The sequence below is a fragment of the Chinchilla lanigera genome, unplaced genomic scaffold (genome assembly GCF_000276665.1).
Source record: "Chinchilla lanigera isolate Chin_1 unplaced genomic scaffold, ChiLan1.0 scaffold00075, whole genome shotgun sequence".
In the NCBI taxonomy this organism is placed as follows: Eukaryota; Metazoa; Chordata; class Mammalia; order Rodentia; family Chinchillidae; genus Chinchilla; species Chinchilla lanigera.
Genome location: NW_004955476.1, coordinates 10,057,269 through 10,076,023, shown reverse-complemented (window position 1 = coordinate 10,076,023; position 18,755 = coordinate 10,057,269). Strand labels below are relative to the sequence as shown.

The window sequence follows — 18,755 nt, the reverse complement described above, 5'->3', positions numbered from 1 at the left end:
TTTTTTTTTTTTTTTTTTTTTTTTTTTTTTGTAGTCTGAATGCCGAATTTTCTTTGTGTGGCCTTTAAAGAAAATCTATATGAAGCCTTGGCTTCCCCTCCTCCTCCGATCACCTCCTCTCCAGCTAATTAGTTGGAGTAATTCGAGAGCTTTTGGATTCTAAGACCCCGGAGGAAAAGTGTCTTTTCAAAGTTCACGAAGTTGTTGCCTCTTTCCCTGAGCAGATTTTCTCGGTCTCCCTGCGCCATAATAGCCCTGAATTTTAGCAAGTGTAATTGGGGGAAATGGAGTTGAATTTCAAGTGGAAATGCTTTTCTTTTTCGAGTGCTAAAACCTGGCCCTTCAGTCTTGAGTGATTTCTAGAAAGTTTAAAAACAAAGTAAATGTGGTTTCTTTCTTTCCCCCTTCCTCACCCGCCCCAAAGCTCTCTAAGCCATTCTGGGTGTTTAACTGGAGCTTGGGAAGGTTTGGAGAGGGGCAGGAGCAGGAGTGAAAGCAAAGCGCCTCCAAGTCTTGCAGCGCACCGAGGGGAATAGTAGTTGTTGCCGTTACCGATACATTTTTTACAGCCTGTGACCTCTGCAGACGTCTGAAGGCAATTTGATTAGTTGTTATCTTACTTGGCCCTGGAGAGTAAAACTTTGTCATCCTAATTGCTAATTACTCTCTGGCCCAGGGGCAGGAGGAGGGAAGGAGTATTCTCCTCTTCACCCCTTGGGGCTGGGTTTTGAAAATTAATAAAAGCAAAGCGGCATTGGGGCCTTTGCGGGGACGGGGAGGGGGGCAGCGGCCTTAGGGACCACGGCCGGGGTGGCTTGGGAGATTTCTGGAACCTCCTTCAACTTGGGCTGCCGCTCCGTGGCCCCACGAAGCTGCAGGAACCCCCAGGCTGGGCTAGGGGCTCGGGCTGCAGCCCGGATCAGGCCTCTGGGAGACTCAACTGCTTCCGGGTGTCCTGCGCCCCGCTTCCCAGGTTGCTTTTGCTTAAAGTGTTACTGATTACTTAAGTAATTAGATGGCTTCTTAGCCGAGAGCCGGTGAGGAGGGAGCGGAGCCGGTGCTGGAAATGTTAGCGTCTTCCCAGCGGCTTGGGAAACGGATCAACGAGGCCTTGCGGGGATCCGCTGGAGAATTTTCTAAAATGGCATCAAGAAAGTACCAGCTGGGAAGGGGGCATTCGTTTGTGCTGTGTGCGGCGTGGCCCAGGGACAGGAGTTCAGGAAGTTTCACCCCTCTGAGGGAAGCCCACAAGGCCTGGAGCTGGAGCCCCACGCTGGGGGAGGGACCTGTGGGTGGGAGTTGGGTTTCCTCCCACTCGGGCAGCTCAGTTTGGCCTGGAGAGGAGGGAGGGCGTTGGACAGCCGGTGGCGGGCGAGGGCCGCTCCGGCGCAGCATTTACCCGGTCACGATCGGATGCCGGGAAAGAGTCCTTGGTGAGGTTTATTTTTCTAGTTTTAGGCTGCTTCCCAGTTAGTTAAAAATCAGACTACAAACGGCTTCCCAGAGAAAAATGTGCTCCTTGGAACTCTCTGCTGCCAGGCAGGCAGCATTAGAATCATCGCAGGGAAAGAAGAAAAAGGATAATTTTTAAAAAGCGGACAGAAATGAAGCTGTGACTATATTGTTATTTCGCCTCTTTTGGGGGGCGAACCTCTTGAATGGGCTCTTTATTGTCACTCTCCCTTCCCAATTGAGCGCCCCACAGCGCCCTTGTATCTTTTTACTGCCCCAACAACTCGCACCAGTAACACAATTACCCCTGATATTTGTAAGGAGAAATGACGTTGCTGTTTCTCCTCTCCCCGCACCGAAGGAGTCTGTAGGGGAGGAGGGAGGGCTGGTGGAGGCTGAGGCCGGACGGCTCCTGCCCGGCTCAGGGAGGAGGTCCCCTGCTCCCCGCGAGCGGGGCGCTGTTGGCTGGGACCTGCGGGGGCCCGGGCTTCGCTGGGCCGAGGAGCGCGAGGACAGCAGCCATTGTTCGCCTCCGGAGGCTCTGCCGACCACGCTCACCCCCTCCTGCTCTCACTTTTTAAGCGGCCAGCGAGGTGGACAGCATGTGTCACTGTGCAGCTCAGGGGGCGCGATCTAAACACCCAGATTGTGAGAAGCGAGGCGCTGGGGGGAAGCTGGGCCGCACGTCTCTTCACGGAGCCCCCCAGGGCTGGGGCTGTCCGGAAGCCGCGGGCAGCCCAGTGAAGGCGTAACCAGAGGCTTGGGAGCACTGGGGCGGTGGACACCCCCGGGAAGGAAGCGTACAGCCCTGCAGCCGCTCGCCAGCCTGCACCCTCAGGGCGGGCTGTGAAGTTCTCCGCGGTTCCCTCCCCTCAACTTGCAAACTTCGGGCCTGGCCCCCTTCCTCTCCTGCTCTCGGTCGGGCTCCCTCCCCACCTCCTCTGGTTTCGGTTTCCCCTTCGCCTGGACCTTGATATTTTTGCAACATGAAACCCTCACTCTTAAGATTTCCCAGTTCTCCAAGCCGGGCCCAGAGCACGCTTCTCCGCTGGGTGGGGCGCCCTGTGGCGTGGGCCACCGGGAGTGTGGGTGCCCTGCTGGGACCGGCGTCCTGAAGAGTGGCTGCGTCCTGCAGCCTGCTTTGCCCGGATGGGGCTGGAGCTGTCACTCACCTTTCACCTGCCCTCCCTCTCTGTGTTCTGTCTCAGGGGGAAGACTTTAGGGGTGCGCAGATGTGCGAAGCCTCTTATTCGGAGAGCGGACAGACATCCCCGATTTCAGGCAAGTTCTGCGATGCTGCCCTGGGCTGCAGTGAAAGAGTCCAAACAAATTGTTTCACAATGTTTCTGCATTAGGGTTCAGATACAAGAAAAAATTCAAAATCAGGTCAGAGTTTCTCCCGATGGGAGGACTGGCGGGACTCGATTGGGGACGCTGGGGTGTGTCATCTGAAGCCCCAAGGAGAGCTTCGGCCTGCACTGGAGGCAGAGGGAGGTGACCCTCGGCTGGCCCAAGCCCTCCAGTGGCTCTGTTTCTAAATAAGGCGGATTCCTCTGGGCCCAGGTTGCGGGTGGGGCTGGGCCTGCCTGATGCAGCCCCGGGTTTAACTCCTGTTATCCTGCTGACAGCGCCCAGCACGCCAGCCCCGAGGGACCCTGCAGCCCCCAGCCAGTGCCAGCATGCAGAACAGTAAGTGCCCGGCCGGGACTGCGGGGGCTGGGGGAGGCCGGAGCCTTCCGGGAGGGGTGGCAGGGGCTGGGCCTGCAGAGCTGGCTGCTCCGTGGAGCCCCCCATCCCCCCAATCCTGTAACTCACCCCCTCCCCCCTGCCCGGGCTCTGACCCCTGAGAGGGGCCTGGGAGTGGGGCGGGGCAAGCTGGAAGCTGAGGCCCCTGGGCGCCGCGCCGCCACCACTGCTGCTGCGGCGTCCTGACCAGCCGGTGGGGCTGTGGCCTGGGGCTGGGCGCTGGCCAGGCCTGGTGGGTAGGGTGGGGGCCGCCTGTGCTGACCAGAAAAGGCCCTGCATGGCCGCTGCCCCTGAGCGTCCTGGGTCTCCTCGACACCGTGCCCCCATCCGGGCCCTGGGCCCCAGCCCCGCTGCGCCTGTGTGGTGCCGTCGGGCCGGAGCGGGCCTGTGGTCTGCTCTGGAGGCTTCGGCCCTGCGAGGCCCGCTCTTCTGCAGCCTGGAGCCCAGACTGCCGCGCTCGGCCCGCCCAGCACCTGGGCAGGTGGGCGTGGGGCTCTGCAAGGAGGCAAGGTGGCAGCTCCTGTGCAAGGAGGCAAGGGTGGCAGCCGGGCCTCGTAGCCGAGCGTGCGCGGCCCCGGGCTTGGTGCTGCGGTTCCTGGTGTGCGCGGCGCGGAACCTCCAAATTGGCACCATATGTTTTCCTATTAGAGGCTTCGCGGTCGAATTCGAGGCGCATAATCATCGCCACTGGGCGAGTGCTTGGTGTCCCCAGGGAGGGACTCGATGATTGAGGCTTAACCTGGGGCGGGTCAGAGCGCGGCCTCGCTGCCTCTTCAGCGCTGGCGAGGCGCTGGCCCGGGATGGCTCGCGCTCCACGCGGTGAGGCCCGGGTGGCTGCCACGGCCTGGGCGTCGCGAGCTGGTGCCCAGGCGCAGAAGTCTGCAAAGCCCCCACAGCCCCGGTCCCGGGAGGCCCCGGACCCAGATGCAGCGCCCTGGGTAGCGCTGGACCGGTGGGGCCCTGGGGCTCAGCAGCAGCGAGGCCTGCTGGCTGGAGGAGCGCGGTCCCCGCCGCGTCCAGGCCGCAGCGCAGAGCCCCAAACGCCTGTCACTTCTCATTGCGCTGAGGCCCCAGCCCCCCCACAGGGGACCCCCCTTGGCCGCAGCCTTGGGCTACTCTGAAACGGCGGCGCCCCTCGCAGGGGAAAGGGGCGCAGTCCAATCTTGTCTGAGTGATCTACAAATAGGGACGGAAAGGGTCGTTTTATCACGGTCCCGTTTGTCGTGACGATGCAATTTCCCGGAGCGGAGCACTGTCAGAAAGTGACAGGGCTGCCACCAGCGCCCGACTGATCTTTTCAATTAGCCTTCCGTGCATGATCCGGAGCGACTTCCGCCTATTTCCAGAAATTAAGCTCAAACTTGACGTGCAGCTCGTTTTATTTTAAAGACAAATGTCAGAGAGGCTCATCATATTTTCCCCCCTCTTCTATATTTGGAGCTTATTTATTGCTAAGAAGCTCAGGCTCCTGGAGTCAATTTATCAGGAGGCTCCAAGGAGGAGAGGAGCGAGGCTCCGAGAGGCGCACGGAGTTCAGCTTCGCTTCTCCCGGAGGGCTGCTCTAGGCTCGGGCTGCAGGTTGGAGATTTTTACGGCCAGACGTTGGGGGCCAGCTGCCTGCGTGTACTGGGGTTTGGGGGAGCAGGCACAGCGAGGGCTCCCTGGTCCCCAAGATCAGACAATGGGAGGAGGCTGCGGGGCGCGGGTGCGGGGGCGGCACCGGGCTGCGGCTTCGCCTTGCTCTCCTCTTGGATTTGGGCTGTGTCTGTCCTTACCAAGGGCGGGGCGGGCTGCAGCCGTGGAAGCAGCGACAGTGGTGACTGGGGACCCGGGGCAGGGACCTCTCTGCTCGGGCGATCCCAGCCTGCGCTCGTCAGGCGGCCTCGAGGGCACGGGGTCTCCCGCTGGGGCTCTCTGGTTTTCAGTTCCTTTCCCTTCCCTTCTGTGAAAGAACAAAAACGAGCCAGCCTGGGCAGCGCCGAGCCGCTTCGCCAGAGTTTAGGTGGTGATGCCACTGCCTGCTGGAATTTGGCCCCGAGGCTGAGGGTGTGGAGCGCCGGGGCTGCAGAGCGCCAGGGCTGGTGGGCTCGGCAGGTCACAGCCCGTGGGGACGCCCCGGCGTTTCTGGGAGGACAGGAGGGCTTGTCCCCGCTCCCCGCTGGCGCCAGGGTGGCAGCACAAGTGGGTCCTGGTGTCCCCTCCTGGGCTCCTTGGCAAACGTGGGCTCTGAGGCCTGGTCGTTGGGAAGGGGCGGGCGGCGTGCGCGGCTGGGCTGCCCGTGCCCTGCCTGGCTGCTGGTCCTGTTGTGTGGTTTTCCTGCCCCGCAGCAAGGACCTGGTCGCGAGGTTGGCATGGGTTAGCAGGGAGCTGAGGGTGCATCCTGGTTGTCTCTCTCTCTCTTTCTTTCTTCTCCTTCCTCCTCCTCCTCTTCCTCTTTCCTCCCTTCCCTTCCTCCTGCTCCTCTTTCTCCCTCCTGCCCTCCTCTCCTCTCCTGGCCCTTGCCGCAGGTCACAGTGGTGTGAACCAGCTCGGTGGTGTCTTTGTCAACGGGCGGCCACTGCCGGACTCCACCCGGCAGAAGATCGTGGAACTCGCGCACAGCGGGGCGCGGCCGTGCGACATCTCCCGAATTCTGCAGGTGATCCTCCCGGCCCCTGCCGGCTCCACTCTCCGCGCCCTCTCTTCATTTCCTCCTGCAAACGCTGCGATGCCGGCCCCACCTCACCCCGCCTTCCGGCTTCCCCTCTCTCCCGCTGTCCTCCCTGTCTCTTTCAACCTGAGTCAGTTGCGTAAGAGAATTCATCTGCTTCAGAACAAAATGATGTGTGCATTACCAACACCCTCCCCGAGTCCACGCGGTGGGGATGCCCACGGCTCAACAGCTCGCGCACCGCACAGAGCTGAGGGCCGGGAACGGCCCGGGCGGCCGCCGCCCCTCTGCCCGGCTCCTCGGGGTCCCCAGAGAGATGTGCCCCCGGCCTTCGCGCTGATGTAGAACACACGCCCATCCGAAAAGGGAGAGGCAGTCCACTGCACCCGACTCCCTTTTCCTCAATTGGGCATATTTTTAATAAAAAAGTAAATATTCAATTTATTTTTCCCCTTTGCTCATTAGAACATAACACCCCTCCGAGCAAGGTCAGCACAAAAAATTTTAATTTGACTTCGTTTTGATGCATCTTCTAGCAGTGGTTAGGAAGAGTTTTTTTTTCAATTTTTCAAGATTCTTTTTTTAAGTGCAAGATGTTTGAAAGTATCACCCTATTTGTAGCTTTTAGGGCTACCAATGTAGCTTTAAGAAAGAAAAGCACTACAGTGAGCTCTCGTACCATTGAAGGTATATTTTTGTGTTATAGACCCATGCAGATGCAAAAGTCCAAGTGCTGGACAATCAAAACGTAAGCTTGTCATTGTTTAATGCATACTTACACAATTTTATTTTTGTCTTGAAATTATTAATAATGTGGTTTTCTGTCCACTTCCCCTATGCAGGTGTCCAACGGGTGTGTGAGTAAAATCCTGGGCAGGTATTACGAGACCGGCTCCATCCGACCCAGGGCCATCGGTGGCAGTAAGCCCCGGGTAGCAACTCCGGAAGTTGTGAGCAAAATAGCGCAGTACAAGCGGGAGTGCCCGTCCATCTTCGCCTGGGAAATCCGAGACAGATTGCTGTCCGAGGGTGTCTGTACCAACGACAACATACCAAGTGTGAGTGCTCCTCCTCCGTCCAGTGATACTGGGGCCACAGAGGGGGCCTGAGCTTGGCTGGCCTCCTGGAAAGTGGGGCTCAGCGTGGAGGACTTGTTCCCTTCCAGCAAACCCAGGGTGGGCGCCTGGCGCTCGTGGGCTGGGGGAAGCCCTGGGATCAAGGAGGAAGATGCAAATGAAAGGCAGATCCGCCCTGCTGCAGGGCACCTGCCTGAGCCTCAGAGGGCCCGCACCCCTCCTCTGAAATAAACCGCACGGTGGAGGGGACCTGCACCAGGTCTCACCTCTGGCAGAGTGTGCTCTAAGTCAGGCCCCGCGGTGCGGGGGAGGGGGGCTCCCGGCCCCCACCTCTTCCCAGCCCGGCCTCCCTGCCCCAGTGGTGGCTGCGCTCTGTGGTGGATGGAGCTGCACACGGACTCCTGTGCCAGGGTGGCTGGAGCGTTCTCGTGGAGAGCCACTCCGTTTAGGGCGCGAGGAGCGAGGCGGGCGTGGGGCGGTTGCGGCTGTGGGAGACGCTGCCGTGTGGTCTGACTTTCGTTGATCTGCAGGTGTCATCAATAAACAGAGTCCTTCGCAACCTGGCTAGCGAGAAGCAGCAGATGGGCGCAGACGGCATGTATGATAAACTAAGGATGTTGAACGGGCAGACCGGAAGCTGGGGCACCCGCCCGGGGTGGTATCCGGGGACTTCTGTGCCTGGGCAGCCCACGCAGGGTAAGAGCTAAGCAGCCGCCCGCCTGCACCGAGCCAGCCCCTCCTGTGTGGGTACTGGGGGGGACTGGCGGCCTGCATCAGAGGCCTGGGCGTAGCAAGTGGCGTTGGATGTAGGTGGCGGGCCTGGGTATGTGAGGGTCTCATGTGCGTCAGGGGTGGCACGAAGGTGGCAGGTGTGTGTTTGCACGTGTGGCTGTGGGTAAAGCACGTGTGCGTGTGTAAGAGCGAGTGCATGGCCTGCCACTCACATCTGACACCCGAGCGCGGAGCCCCTCTACAGCAGTGTGACGAGTGAGCGCACTGACAGCCCCTGGTAAACAGCACAGTGCCGCGCTGCTCTTGCCGGCCCTGGCACCCGGCCGGACTCCAGTCGGTGCAGGCAAGGGTGAGGGGCTGCAGCCAGCGAAGGTGCTCATGGGAAGTGGAGGTGGGGCCTGTGGCCTCCACCAGCCCCTGTCCTTTACCTGCTCCTGTCCCCCTGCCCCTGGGGACCTGTCTCACCTCTGTGGGTGGCCACCGTCCCAGCATGGAGGTGAGCCCCGAGGGCCCCAGGCCCTGTGGTGGGCCGGGCAGAGTCGGGGAGGACCGTTCCCCAGTAGGGGGGCTGGGTGCGGCCGGGAAGCAGTGGGCCGGAAAATGGATCAAGGAGCGCTGTGTGAGACAAGGAGATAACGTGCGGGATAAGGACGGACGGTGGATGGTCGATGGTGGGGCGTCTCCCTCCTGGGCGCCAGGCAGCCGGCTGGGCACCCGCGGGCCCCTGAGCTCTGTGTCCTGTACCCCACTGGCCAGCAAGGGAAGGGGAAATCAGCAACAGTATGCAGAATATCTGGTACAAAGGATGCTTCTGTCACTCGCAAGAATTTGTTATGGGAACAATCCTGTCGCTCTGTAATTGCTCATTAGAGAACGTTTTGTTTCTCATTAAGGCGACATGAATAAGCGTCTAGTTGAAGGAGACAGCTGTAGAAATGTTCCACAAGAGACCTCTGGACACGATTCGGCACCAATTGCCAATTAGACATGTCAGTTTTAAGAGCAGGAAACAATATAGGACGGACACTGGGAAGATCGGAGCCCAACGCTCCCTCTGGCTTCCCAGCGCGGCTTCGTGGCCCAGGAGGCCGCGGTGTCCGGGAGTGCAGCGAGCCTGTGCACCAGCCCACTGCAGGGACGCTGGAGACTCGTCCCGCGTCCCCTCCCAGGTGTCCTGGGGAGGGCGCAGGGCCAGGGCCCGGCCTGGGCGCAGCAAGCAGACCCCTTCTTTTCCCGCCAGAGGGGGCGCTGGTTGGGCAGTTGCATCCTGGGGCCGTGGTGACCTGGGGCCTGGGGATGGTGCGGGCTCTGGGCACTTAACTTTTATCACCTGTGCCCCCCGCACACGTGGGGATGCGGGGATGGGCACGGTGCGCTCCGGCCCCCCCCGCATCCTGGGATTTGGACTCCAACACCTGAGGGGACAGGTTCCTCCTCACCTGAGGCCCCAGCGGTAGAAACGGTGACAGCTGAGGGGATGACTCCTGAGGCCCAGCTCCTGCGGGCCGGGCTGGGGATCCGGAGGGAGACACTGCCCTGCCCTTGTGTCCAGACCACTGGGGACTTGGTCCCCTCCTTTGTCACCAGGTCAGTAGGGAGTTCGGTTGGTCCCCTCCCCCATCCCCAGAGCCTTGGGGTTAGAGCTGCCCAGCCGGGAAGGTGCCGCCACTATCTTTTTCTGCTCCGTTTCCGCCTCACTGATTGCGACACTAAGAAACCAAGGAATGATTTTCTTTCTCCTCCTCCTCCTCCAGGACACAAATCCCATCCCCAGGGCTGGGCATGCAGGGCCCGAGGCGTGGATGCGGGTTGGTGCCCCCCACTTCGCCTTGGCAGGGCTGGGAGCGGCATCCAGCCCGAGTCTGTCAGAAGGCGGAAGGGGGGGAAGGCCCCTGACGGGGGCCCGAGGGTGCCTAGTCTCAATGAGCACTGTCACCGCGCGCTGGGGACAGCTGCTACTTTCCAAGATGCAGGGACCCCCGGATGCGTGCGGACCTGCGAGCCGGGGCCTCTGGCCCCCGCTTCTCCTCGCTAGCCCTGAATTGCAGTTTCAAAAAGAAGATTTAAAATCAAGTTCCTCATTCCCTGTTGACATTTTCCCCTGGAATGTCAAGGCACACGTGGCGAGCCTGTGGAAGGGTGTGCTGAGTGCGTGTGTGTGCGTGTGCGCGCGTGCACGTGCCCACATGGACCTCGGTCGCTGCTCTGCCCCGGGAGACCGGGCAGCCTGGCCAGGCTGTGGGCAAGGTGTTCCCGGGGACCCAGCGCCCCGGCTGTGTCTGCAGCTCAAAGTGGCAGGAAGGCAGGAAGCCAGGGCTCTCCAGCTGCAGCCCAGGCCCTTCTGGTCCTCCTGCCCACACCCAAGTGGAGTGGGGGTGCTCTGCGTGTCCTCCCCCTGAGGAGTAGTGGCAGGGCAGTCCGGGCACAGACACTGTGCCCAGCAGCGCCCCAGGGAGAAGGTGTGGGACCCCAGCTCTTCCTCTTTCCTGTCATTTCCTCAGCCCCTTGCTGGCCTCTGTCTCTCTCCCTCCATCTCCGTCACCCTCTGGGCCCTCTGCACCCGCACCCCTTGACTGTGGAGCCCACGCAAGCCTTCGTCCTCTGCTTGCCGGCGCCCTGTGGGGCAGGGAGGCCCCCATCTTTATGTGGGCCCTGGTCCCCTGAACCTTCATCCCCCTCCTCCTCCCTCACTGCCCCCCCCGCCCCAGCCGGGCCGGTCCCCTCCTGTCCCCAGCCCCAGCGGCCGGCATCCTGCATGGGGAAGGCCCCATGCCCTGCTCGGGACAGTGATTAATGATAGCAGAGCCGAGGGGTTAACACACTGCGCTGAAAAGTCTGTTGACTGGCTTCTTGTAACACAATGTGGCCCGCTGCACGCCTCAAGAGAATCCTTTTGTTGTCTGCGCTCATTGTGGCCTCAAAATTCTGCCCACGGAAGTTTGCCAACGCTCCTGCCCAGGAGTTTAATAGTTTCCCTTACTCACGGGGCTTTGTGCTCCCTGAAAAGCGGCTCCGCGCCATTCAAGTCTTGGTGGTCATCTCAATAGATCTCCGAGGGCCCATATGGTGGCCAGTGCCGATGAATCCGCCTGTTTAAATGGGGGAGAAAGTTGGGGTTTTACAACATTTCAAAGTTCCTGAAAGGATCCCACTAGATCCTGTCACAATTCCCTGGGCTCTTTGAAGGCGCTGCCCATTGTGTCCCCGTTACAAATGATATTCCTGGCCAAGTGGATTCCCACCGGGCCGCCCACCCCTCCCCGGCAGCTGCCTGTCCGCCGTCCCCCGGGGGTGTCCCTCGGGGGCCGCAGGAGCCAGAGTCGGGCCTGCGTGGCCCGGCGTCCTTCCCCTCAGACAGGCGAGGTGGGAGACAGAGGCAGCCCGAGCGCTCGTGTCGCCCTCCAAACGGCAAAGGAAAACAATAAAACTTTCCCCTGTGTAATGATAGAAATTACATTAAAAGTAGTAGAAATGCCCTAATTAAAAATGTACCACTTAAGCCAGATGCCGAGGATTCAGCTGCAGCGTAGCATATTGAGTGAGTTAGTGAACTCTATTTCTTTTTTAAAATTACACGTTAAAAATTTAAAAGAAATCTTACTTTTCTCTGGTGCAACACATTACAAAGAATGGACAGTCCTTTTATCTAAATATAAAATTCCATTTTCAGCAATTATAGCCTGTTCTTGGTGATGATATAATTACAGCTGTGCTCGTAATAGGTGTCAAGGCGACGCGCACTCATACAATAGTTGAATAAAACTGCAGAACAATGCAAGTACTTCTAAATTCACAACCTTTAAAATGAAATTGACTGTGCAGAATTCAAATAAAAACTAGATAAATATTTTTTTTTAAAGATTACAAGCTTGGTTTGGTTTCTTAATAGCATTTTCTACAAACCTATCAACATCTAATTGATTAGATGGGAATTACTGATTATAGATCAGCTGAGATCGTGCACATCACTCTTGTATTTTCCCAGCACAGCGATAGGTAGAGCCGTTCCGGGGGGCAGGGCGGGGAGACATTTGGGAGTCGGGGCTGCTTCGGCTTCAGCGACTGTCTCATCACTTGGGGAAACGCCACTTGTCTTTGTGGACAGTGAAGCCTCAACTTGGTAAACGCAGAGGACAGGAGTGGCAGCCAGGTACCCAGCCTTGCCGGCGTCCTTCCAGGAAGGAAGCGGCCACCTCGCTACCCTGGGGACGCCTTTGACCCTGCCACTCTGTCCGGGCCCCGGGCTGGCTGTGGGTCCTTCCTGGCCTCTCACGGCCCTCCCTCCCATCCAGATGGGTGCCAGCAGCAGGAAGGTGCGGGGGAGAACACCAACTCCATCAGCTCCAACGGGGAGGACTCGGACGAGGCGCAGATGCGGCTGCAGCTAAAGCGGAAGCTGCAGCGGAACAGGACCTCCTTCACCCAGGAGCAGATCGAGGCCCTGGAGAAAGGTGATGGTCGGCGGGCGTCGGGGCCGGCGCCACTCCTCAGGACAGGCTAGATCTAGCCTGGGCTCCACACAGACTGAGACAGCTTGCTTTTCTTTCTGTCTTTTTATTTTCCTGTGGGCATCTTTTCAAGGTGCACCTCCTTTCTTCTTTTCATGTCCCACTAATTGAAAGGCAAGGAGCTTGATTTAGAAAGGGGAAGTGGCGATCTGTTTATGGCAGTGTCACTGGATCTCATTCCAAAGATGTCTGACCTGCGCTGGTGGGGGAGGCTCGCCCACAGATGCAGCCTGCAGGAGCCTGGAGACGTGGGGTGTGGCAGTGGGCTGGGTCCAGGGCTGGGCCCGCACCGTTATGTCCTCAGACCAACGCGGTGTTGACTTCTTGCAGAGTTTGAGAGAACCCACTATCCTGATGTGTTTGCCCGGGAAAGACTAGCGGCCAAAATAGACCTGCCTGAAGCAAGGATACAGGTACGGGCCTGGGTGGGGGCGGCGGGCCCCTCCGCTGCAAGCCGGCGCCCCCGGGGTGCAGCCAGGCTGCCGGGGCAGGCCCGGGGCTGAGCCGCGCCCTCCCCTCTCCTCCCCTCTCTCTCCTCCAGGTCTGGTTTTCTAACAGAAGGGCCAAGTGGAGAAGAGAGGAAAAGCTGAGGAACCAGCGGAGGCAGGCCAGCAGCACCCCCAGCCACATCCCCATCAGCAGCAGCTTCAGCACCAGTGTCTACCAGCCCATCCCGCAGCCCACCACCCCCGGTAACCGGCGCCCCGCGCCCCCTCCCGCGGCCCTGCCCGGCGGTGCCGCTCACCCGCCCCCCACGTCTCTCCGCAGTGTCCTCCTTCGCGTCCGGCTCCATGCTGGGCCGGACAGACACAGCCCTCACCAACACGTACAGCGCGCTGCCCCCCATGCCCAGCTTCACCATGGCCAACAACCTGCCGATGCAGGTGAGTGGGGTGCTGCCAGCCGCGGGCCGCAGAGGCAGGACGGCTCCTCTCCATGGAGATCGGTTTGACCTGTTAGGACCCCAAGGCCAGCCCAGCCCCTTACAAAGGAGGACCAGAAATACTCGCGGGAGTCAGCGCGGCTTGGCCCTAAGCGGCGGGGCTGCCGCTGCTCACGCTGCCTGAGGCGTCACTGGCCCCAGCCCGCTCCTGTGCGCTAGGCCGGGCTTGGGAGTGGGAGTTGCCTGGGTCGGCGGTGAACGAGAGTGCTTGCTGGGTGCTTTCCTGATGTGGAAGCGAAAACCCCACTCCAGCTGGTGGCCGGATGGCGGCTTTCCGGTCTCCTCGTGGGGCACCGTTAGAGGCGGCTGGCGTGAGACTGCGCTGCCCCGCCATGGAGGTCGCGCAGGTTGCTTGCTTGTTCTCCACCCCGAGAGGTTTGCTGGTTTTCAAATCCAGGGAACAGCAGAGCAGCGTCTCAAGGGCCTCAGACTCGGCTAGAAAGGCGAGATAAGGGCTTCTGGGGACTGGGCAGGGCTCGCCTTCGTGCATCTGAGGGTGGCCAGCCTGCCGATGTGCACGCAAGGGCTGGCAGTCCCTTCCTGCGGCCGCCTTGCCGCTGCCCGGAAGGTCTAGGCGTCGGACACGAGTGAACCTGTGGCAGGCCCGCGGGGCCTGTCTGCCTCTGAACTGGACGCTCGTCCTCTGCTCTGACGAGGCCACAGTGCCGCATCAGGCATGTGTCCTGTATTTGAGGAAACAACGGGGTCAGGCAGCCGGGTGCCGCTCAGAGCTGGTTCGAGCGGGCACTGCCGGCGTGTGGCTGAGCGTGTTTCTCGGGGCCTGCCGAGTCACTCGGTGGACAGAACTTTGACAGCCCGGGCACCGGGACAGCAGAGGATGATGGCTGCTGAGCCCACTGTTTGGAGAAGACTGAACTTGGCTTCTGGAGTGGGGCCGGTCGGTCTGTCCATCTGTCTGTCTGTCCGTCCATCCTGCTGGCCAGCATCCCCAGCCGTTTCGCACAAGCCAGCCAAGTCCTGCTGTCTGAGCCCTCTTGGAGGGTCACCCCGAGAACGGGGTCTCCGTGCGCAGAGCAGAGTGGCCCCATCCCCTCCTCGCGGCCAGCATAACGCTTCTGTTAATTCATCCCGAGAGCTCGCCAGGGGCCTCCCCTCGCTCTCGCAGTTCTCAGTGCCGGGAGGGGCTCTCGGGAGCAGCACAGCGTTAGGGAAAAGCCCCCAGGGCTGCTCTGCGTCAGGAACGGCGGTTCTGGTTCGTGCTGCTCTGGCCATGGTCACCTGAGGTCAGCACACGTCACTGTGTCTCCCAAGAGCCCCACCCTCGTTCCCGCGGGAAGGCTCCCCAGGCCCCGGCATCTCACCCGCCGTGCCCCAGAGCTGGGTTCCCAAGGAGACAGGCAGGCTGTGGGAACTGAGTCTTCATGCCACAGGCTGTCTGAGGGCGCCGCCGGGGGACAATGGCCAGCCGTGGACCGCGCCAGCCGTCGTGTGTCTGCACGGAGCTTTCCGAGTTGTTCTGTTCTGGTTTGATTTGAAGCAGGGTCTCACTCTGTAGCCCAGGCTGGCCTTGAGCTCATGGCAGTCCTCCTGCCTCAGCCTCACAAGCGCTGGGATGACAGGCGTGCACCACCACGCCTGGCTCCAGCTTCTGGAAGTGGATGTGTGGGCAACTCGAGCCTGGCTGTGGCCAGCAGAGCCTGACCTCAGTGCGAAGCTCTTGGCGCAGCTCAGGGCGGAGCGCCAGGGCGGCGGGGTCGTGCTCCTCGGTGACCCAGGTCTCCCGTCTCCTGCAGCCCCCCGTCCCCAGCCAGACCTCCTCGTACTCCTGTATGCTGCCCACCAGCCCCTCGGTGAACGGGCGGAGTTACGACACCTACACGCCCCCGCACATGCAGACCCACATGAACAGCCAGCCCATGGGCGCGTCGGGCGCCACGTCCACAGGTGAGCGCGGGCGCCCTCGGCTGCGTGCTGCCGGCCTTTGCACGGCTTTGGCCAGTCCAGCTCCAGGCTGACTCGGAGCCTCTCTCGAGGGGGTGTGGACTCTGCTCCCTTGTCTCTGGGCAACACTGACCGACTGGGGAGACTGAGTCACATCCGTTGGTCACTTGAGCCCACGTGCACTGAAAGGCGTTTTTCCTGAACGTGGTGACTGGGGCTGGGGATTTAGCTCAGCGGCACAGCACCCGCCTGGCAAGTGCGAGGTTGTGAGTTCGATTCCCGGTTCTGAAAATAAAAACAAAAACTGAACGTGGTGACTAAAGTTGCGCGTGAAGACAAGCCGGAGGCCAAGGCTCGGCTGAGGCTGTGGAGACAGCTGCTTCATCGGGCTCCCGGGTGCCCTTCCCTGCCACGCAGGCAGGCGGCTCCACGCTGTCTTCCGGGCACCACCCACATACATCACACAGAGGCCTTTTCCTTTTCTGTGGGCTGGGGGTTGGGACTCTAGCTCCGTCTGTACTACATGTTGTCTAGTTTCTCATGGTGCTGCTGTTTGAAAGATACTGCAGTATTTTTCTTTTTTTTTTTTTTTTTTTTTTCCGGTACCGGGAACCGAACTCACGACCTTGCGCTTGCCAGGCAGGTGCTTTGCCGCTGAGCTAAATCCCCAGCCCCCTGCAGTATTTTTCTTTTATTCTATTTTATTTGAGACGGAGTCTTGCTATTAGCCCAGGCCGATCTTGAACTCACCGTTCAGCCCAGACTGGCCTCTAACTCAATGGCAGTCCTCCTGTCTCAGCCTCCCAAGTGCTGGGATGACAGGTGTGTGCCTCCACGCCCAGCTTGGAAGAGTTGTGGTATTTTTAGAAATACAGTAAACCATGTTAGAAAGTATTGGAGATTTTTCAAAGCCTACAAATTCATCCTCCGTGAGTGTCCCTTGTTTTTTTCCGCCATGTCTCTAGGTCTCATTTCTCCCGGCGTGTCGGTTCCAGTCCAGGTTCCTGGAAGTGAACCTGACATGTCTCAGTACTGGCCAAGACTACAGTAAAGAAAGCAAAGGAAATTGAGTTATTCAGCCAGTGACTTTTGTGGCCACACGGGGCGCTCGGGAAAGGTACAAGCAGGACGGAAAGGCGTTGAAGCACTTCCCCGCGCGGGCCTGGGTCGGCCCGGGCCGCACACGAGACCTCTGCACACGAAGGCGCGATCTCAGTTGGAACAAATCTTCATTTTGGTATCCAAACCTTTATTCATTTTGGTGTATTATTTGTAAATGGGCATTTGTATGTTATAATGAAAAACAAAAGAACAATGTAGACTGGACGAGGGTTTGACCCGGATTGGTCATGAGGTTGTTTAAAGGAAAAAAAAAAAAAAGAAAAAGAAAAAGAAAAAGGAAACCACGATCAACGAGATTTGCCATGAATTTAAGAGTTTTATCCGGCTATATCGAGTCCTTCTACCCATCTGTTCACAGTTTATGGACCGATGCTCCACATTTGTATCCTTCCTTTGCGTATAATTAAACCTGGAACGACATGCACTACATTTATGTAAGAAATATGTTGGTTTTCCAAAGGTTGTTAACAGATGAAGTTTATGTGCAAAAAAAGGGTAAGATATAAATTCAAGGAAGAAAAAAGTTGATAGCTAAAAGGTAGAGTGTGTCTTCGATATAATCCAATTTGTTTTATGTCAAAATGTAAGTATTTGTCTTCCCTAGAAATCCTCAGAATGATTTCTATAATAAAGTTAATTTCATTTATATTTGACAAGAATACTCTATAGATGTTTTATACACATTTTCATGCAATCATACGTTTCTTTTTTGGCCAGCAAAAGTTAATTGTTCGTAGATCTAGTTGTATTACTGTTCACAGTCCAACCATTTTGTGCATCTAGAATTCATTCCTAATCAATTAAAAGTGCTTGCAAGAGTTTTAAACTTAAGTGTTTTGAAGTTGTTCACAACTACATATCAGAATTAACCATTGTTGATTGTAAAAACCATGCCAAAGCCTTTGTATTTCCTTTATTATACCATTTTCTTTTTAACCTTATAGCGTGGTGTTACAAATTTTGTTTCCATGTGAGATGAACATTCTAAGCCAATGGTTCCTTCCAGACATACTCTGTTTTACATCCTGAGGGTCCTTAAAGAAATAGTTCTCCCAGACAGCACAAAGTAGAAAACACTCCCCTGGGGCTGTGTGGCTGCGCCCGTGCGCCCCGTATGCAGCTCAGCCACGGTGCACAGGCGGCAGGCGGCCGGCGGCCGGTCCGGGCTGTCTCCACGGCCTTCCTCGCGGGCGCAGCCTGAGGACCTGCTTTCGAGGCAGGGCCAGCGCGTTGCAGGCGGGCAGACTGCCCCCTCGCCTGTTTCCACAAGGGCTTCCGCGACCAGAGCCTGGGAGCGGTCGCCCTCCTCCGCGCCTGCTCCCTGGCCTGTGCCCGCCCTCACGAGGGCCACTGTCCCCACCAAGCTGCCACAGCTGCTGCCGTGGGCCTGGCTTCCATGCCGCCGTGGCCGGTGGAGGGTGGGGACGCAGCGTGCTGAGGCACAATGGGCGGGACACATGGACACGGTACGGGTCCGCGAGCAGCGAAGGCCTGCGCACCGGCACTGGCACCGGCACTGGCACCGGCACCGGCACTGGCACCTGCACCTGCAGCCCAGGCCGGACCTGGAAAGCAGCTGTGACTGCAGTGACAGCGGCCGCACACAGGGCAGGAGAGCTCGCGCGGAGCCAAGCCCGGAGCAAGACAGGCGTGGCTGGTGTCGAGGGCCTGTCCACTCCGCGAGGCGTAACCAACAGAAGCTTCCCTCTGCGAACTCGGCAAGGGCGGGACGCCTGCACTCGCAGGCCCCTGGGGAGGAGACGCCTTCCTCCCAACTGCAGTCTGTTCTGCTCTTTTCTTTAATCCCTGAGGGCAGGTGATCAAAACGCAGAAATTACTTGGAGGACTGGAACCCAACCTAGCCCGGCACCTGCCGCCCTGCAGTTCAGGAGACGCTGTGAGCAGCTTCTGGGGTCCGGTTCCCCAGCCTGCTGTACGCTGGCGCTGTCCTTCTGCAGACGTTTCCCATGCAGAGGCGCCTCCTGTGTTGGCAGCGTGTGTGCGTGTGTGTGTGTGGCATGTGGGCACACGCCCTGCTGGGGCACTGGCCCGTGCAAATGGCTCTGCTCCTGACACCCTGCAGCCCCTGCTCCCTCAGGCAGTACCCAGGGGACTCTCAGAGACTCGGGAGTGGCGGCATCTTCCCGGAAAGGAGGCACAGTTTCCAAGTGCTGTGACGTGGGGCGGGGTCTGGCCCCAGCCTGGGCACAAGGCTGGGCCTGGTGGGCAGTGGCTGTTTGTGCACCAGGACGCATGCAGGTCCTCAGGGGTGGCTGGGAGCGGCCACCCCACTGCAGGAGCCCTGACCCAGCAGGGTGGGGACGCTGCCTCCCTACAGCTGTACCCCAGGATGGGCAATGTCCCTCTGAACTGCCCAGGACTCTGGGACAGCAGACCAACACTCAGGTGGCTATGTCTGGCAGTTGGCCCCTCACCCGCTGATGTGATGACTTATTTTTGTTGATTTATTTGCTGATAGGTGCATTTATGTATTTACCAGTGGAACAGCTGCAGGGACAGTTTGATGCTGGTCTCCAGGACGAAGGCCTCAGTGGAAACACTGGACCAGCAGCCCGGCTTTTCTCCAAATTTGACTGACTTAGGGAAGCCAGGAGGACAGATGA

The 18,755-nt window shown here is 59.1% G+C and overlaps 1 protein-coding gene across 3 annotated transcripts; it reads left to right on the top strand.

Annotated features, from left to right (window-relative positions):
* The first annotated feature begins 1,355 nt into the window (after positions 1 to 1,355).
* Positions 1,356 to 17,045, top strand: Pax6 (paired box 6). 3 transcript variants are annotated; one of them, XM_005401770.2, is made up of 13 exons: positions 1,356 to 1,433; positions 2,661 to 2,733; positions 3,081 to 3,141; positions 5,706 to 5,836; positions 6,555 to 6,596; positions 6,691 to 6,906; positions 7,455 to 7,620; positions 11,949 to 12,107; positions 12,495 to 12,577; positions 12,706 to 12,856; positions 12,933 to 13,048; positions 14,862 to 15,012; positions 15,975 to 17,045. In XM_005401770.2, the coding sequence occupies exons 1-13, from the start codon at positions 1,414 to 1,416 to the stop codon at positions 16,058 to 16,060; spliced, it is 1,455 nt and encodes a 484-aa protein (XP_005401827.1). In that variant the 5' UTR covers positions 1,356 to 1,413; the 3' UTR covers positions 16,061 to 17,045. The 3 variants fall into 3 exon arrangements, with proteins under 3 accessions (XP_005401827.1, XP_013358392.1, XP_013358393.1); XM_013502938.1 differs by lacking the exon at positions 1,356 to 1,433 and having other exon boundaries at positions 2,108 to 2,733; XM_013502939.1 differs by lacking the exons at positions 1,356 to 1,433; positions 6,555 to 6,596 and having other exon boundaries at positions 2,108 to 2,733.
* The last annotated feature ends 1,710 nt before the right edge of the window (positions 17,046 to 18,755 follow it).

Bases quoted from the DNA above. Each gene is read 5' to 3' on its own strand.
- Pax6 (XM_013502938.1), top strand. From the start codon at position 2,602: ATGGGGCTGGAGCTGTCACTCACCTTTCACCTGCCCTCCCTCTCTGTG. The intron at 6,597-6,690 runs GTAAGCTTGTCA...TCCCCTATGCAG, and splicing joins AAGTGCTGGACAATCAAAAC to GTGTCCAACGGGTGTGTGAG. The intron at 13,049-14,861 runs GTGAGTGGGGTG...CGTCTCCTGCAG, and splicing joins CCAACAACCTGCCGATGCAG to CCCCCCGTCCCCAGCCAGAC.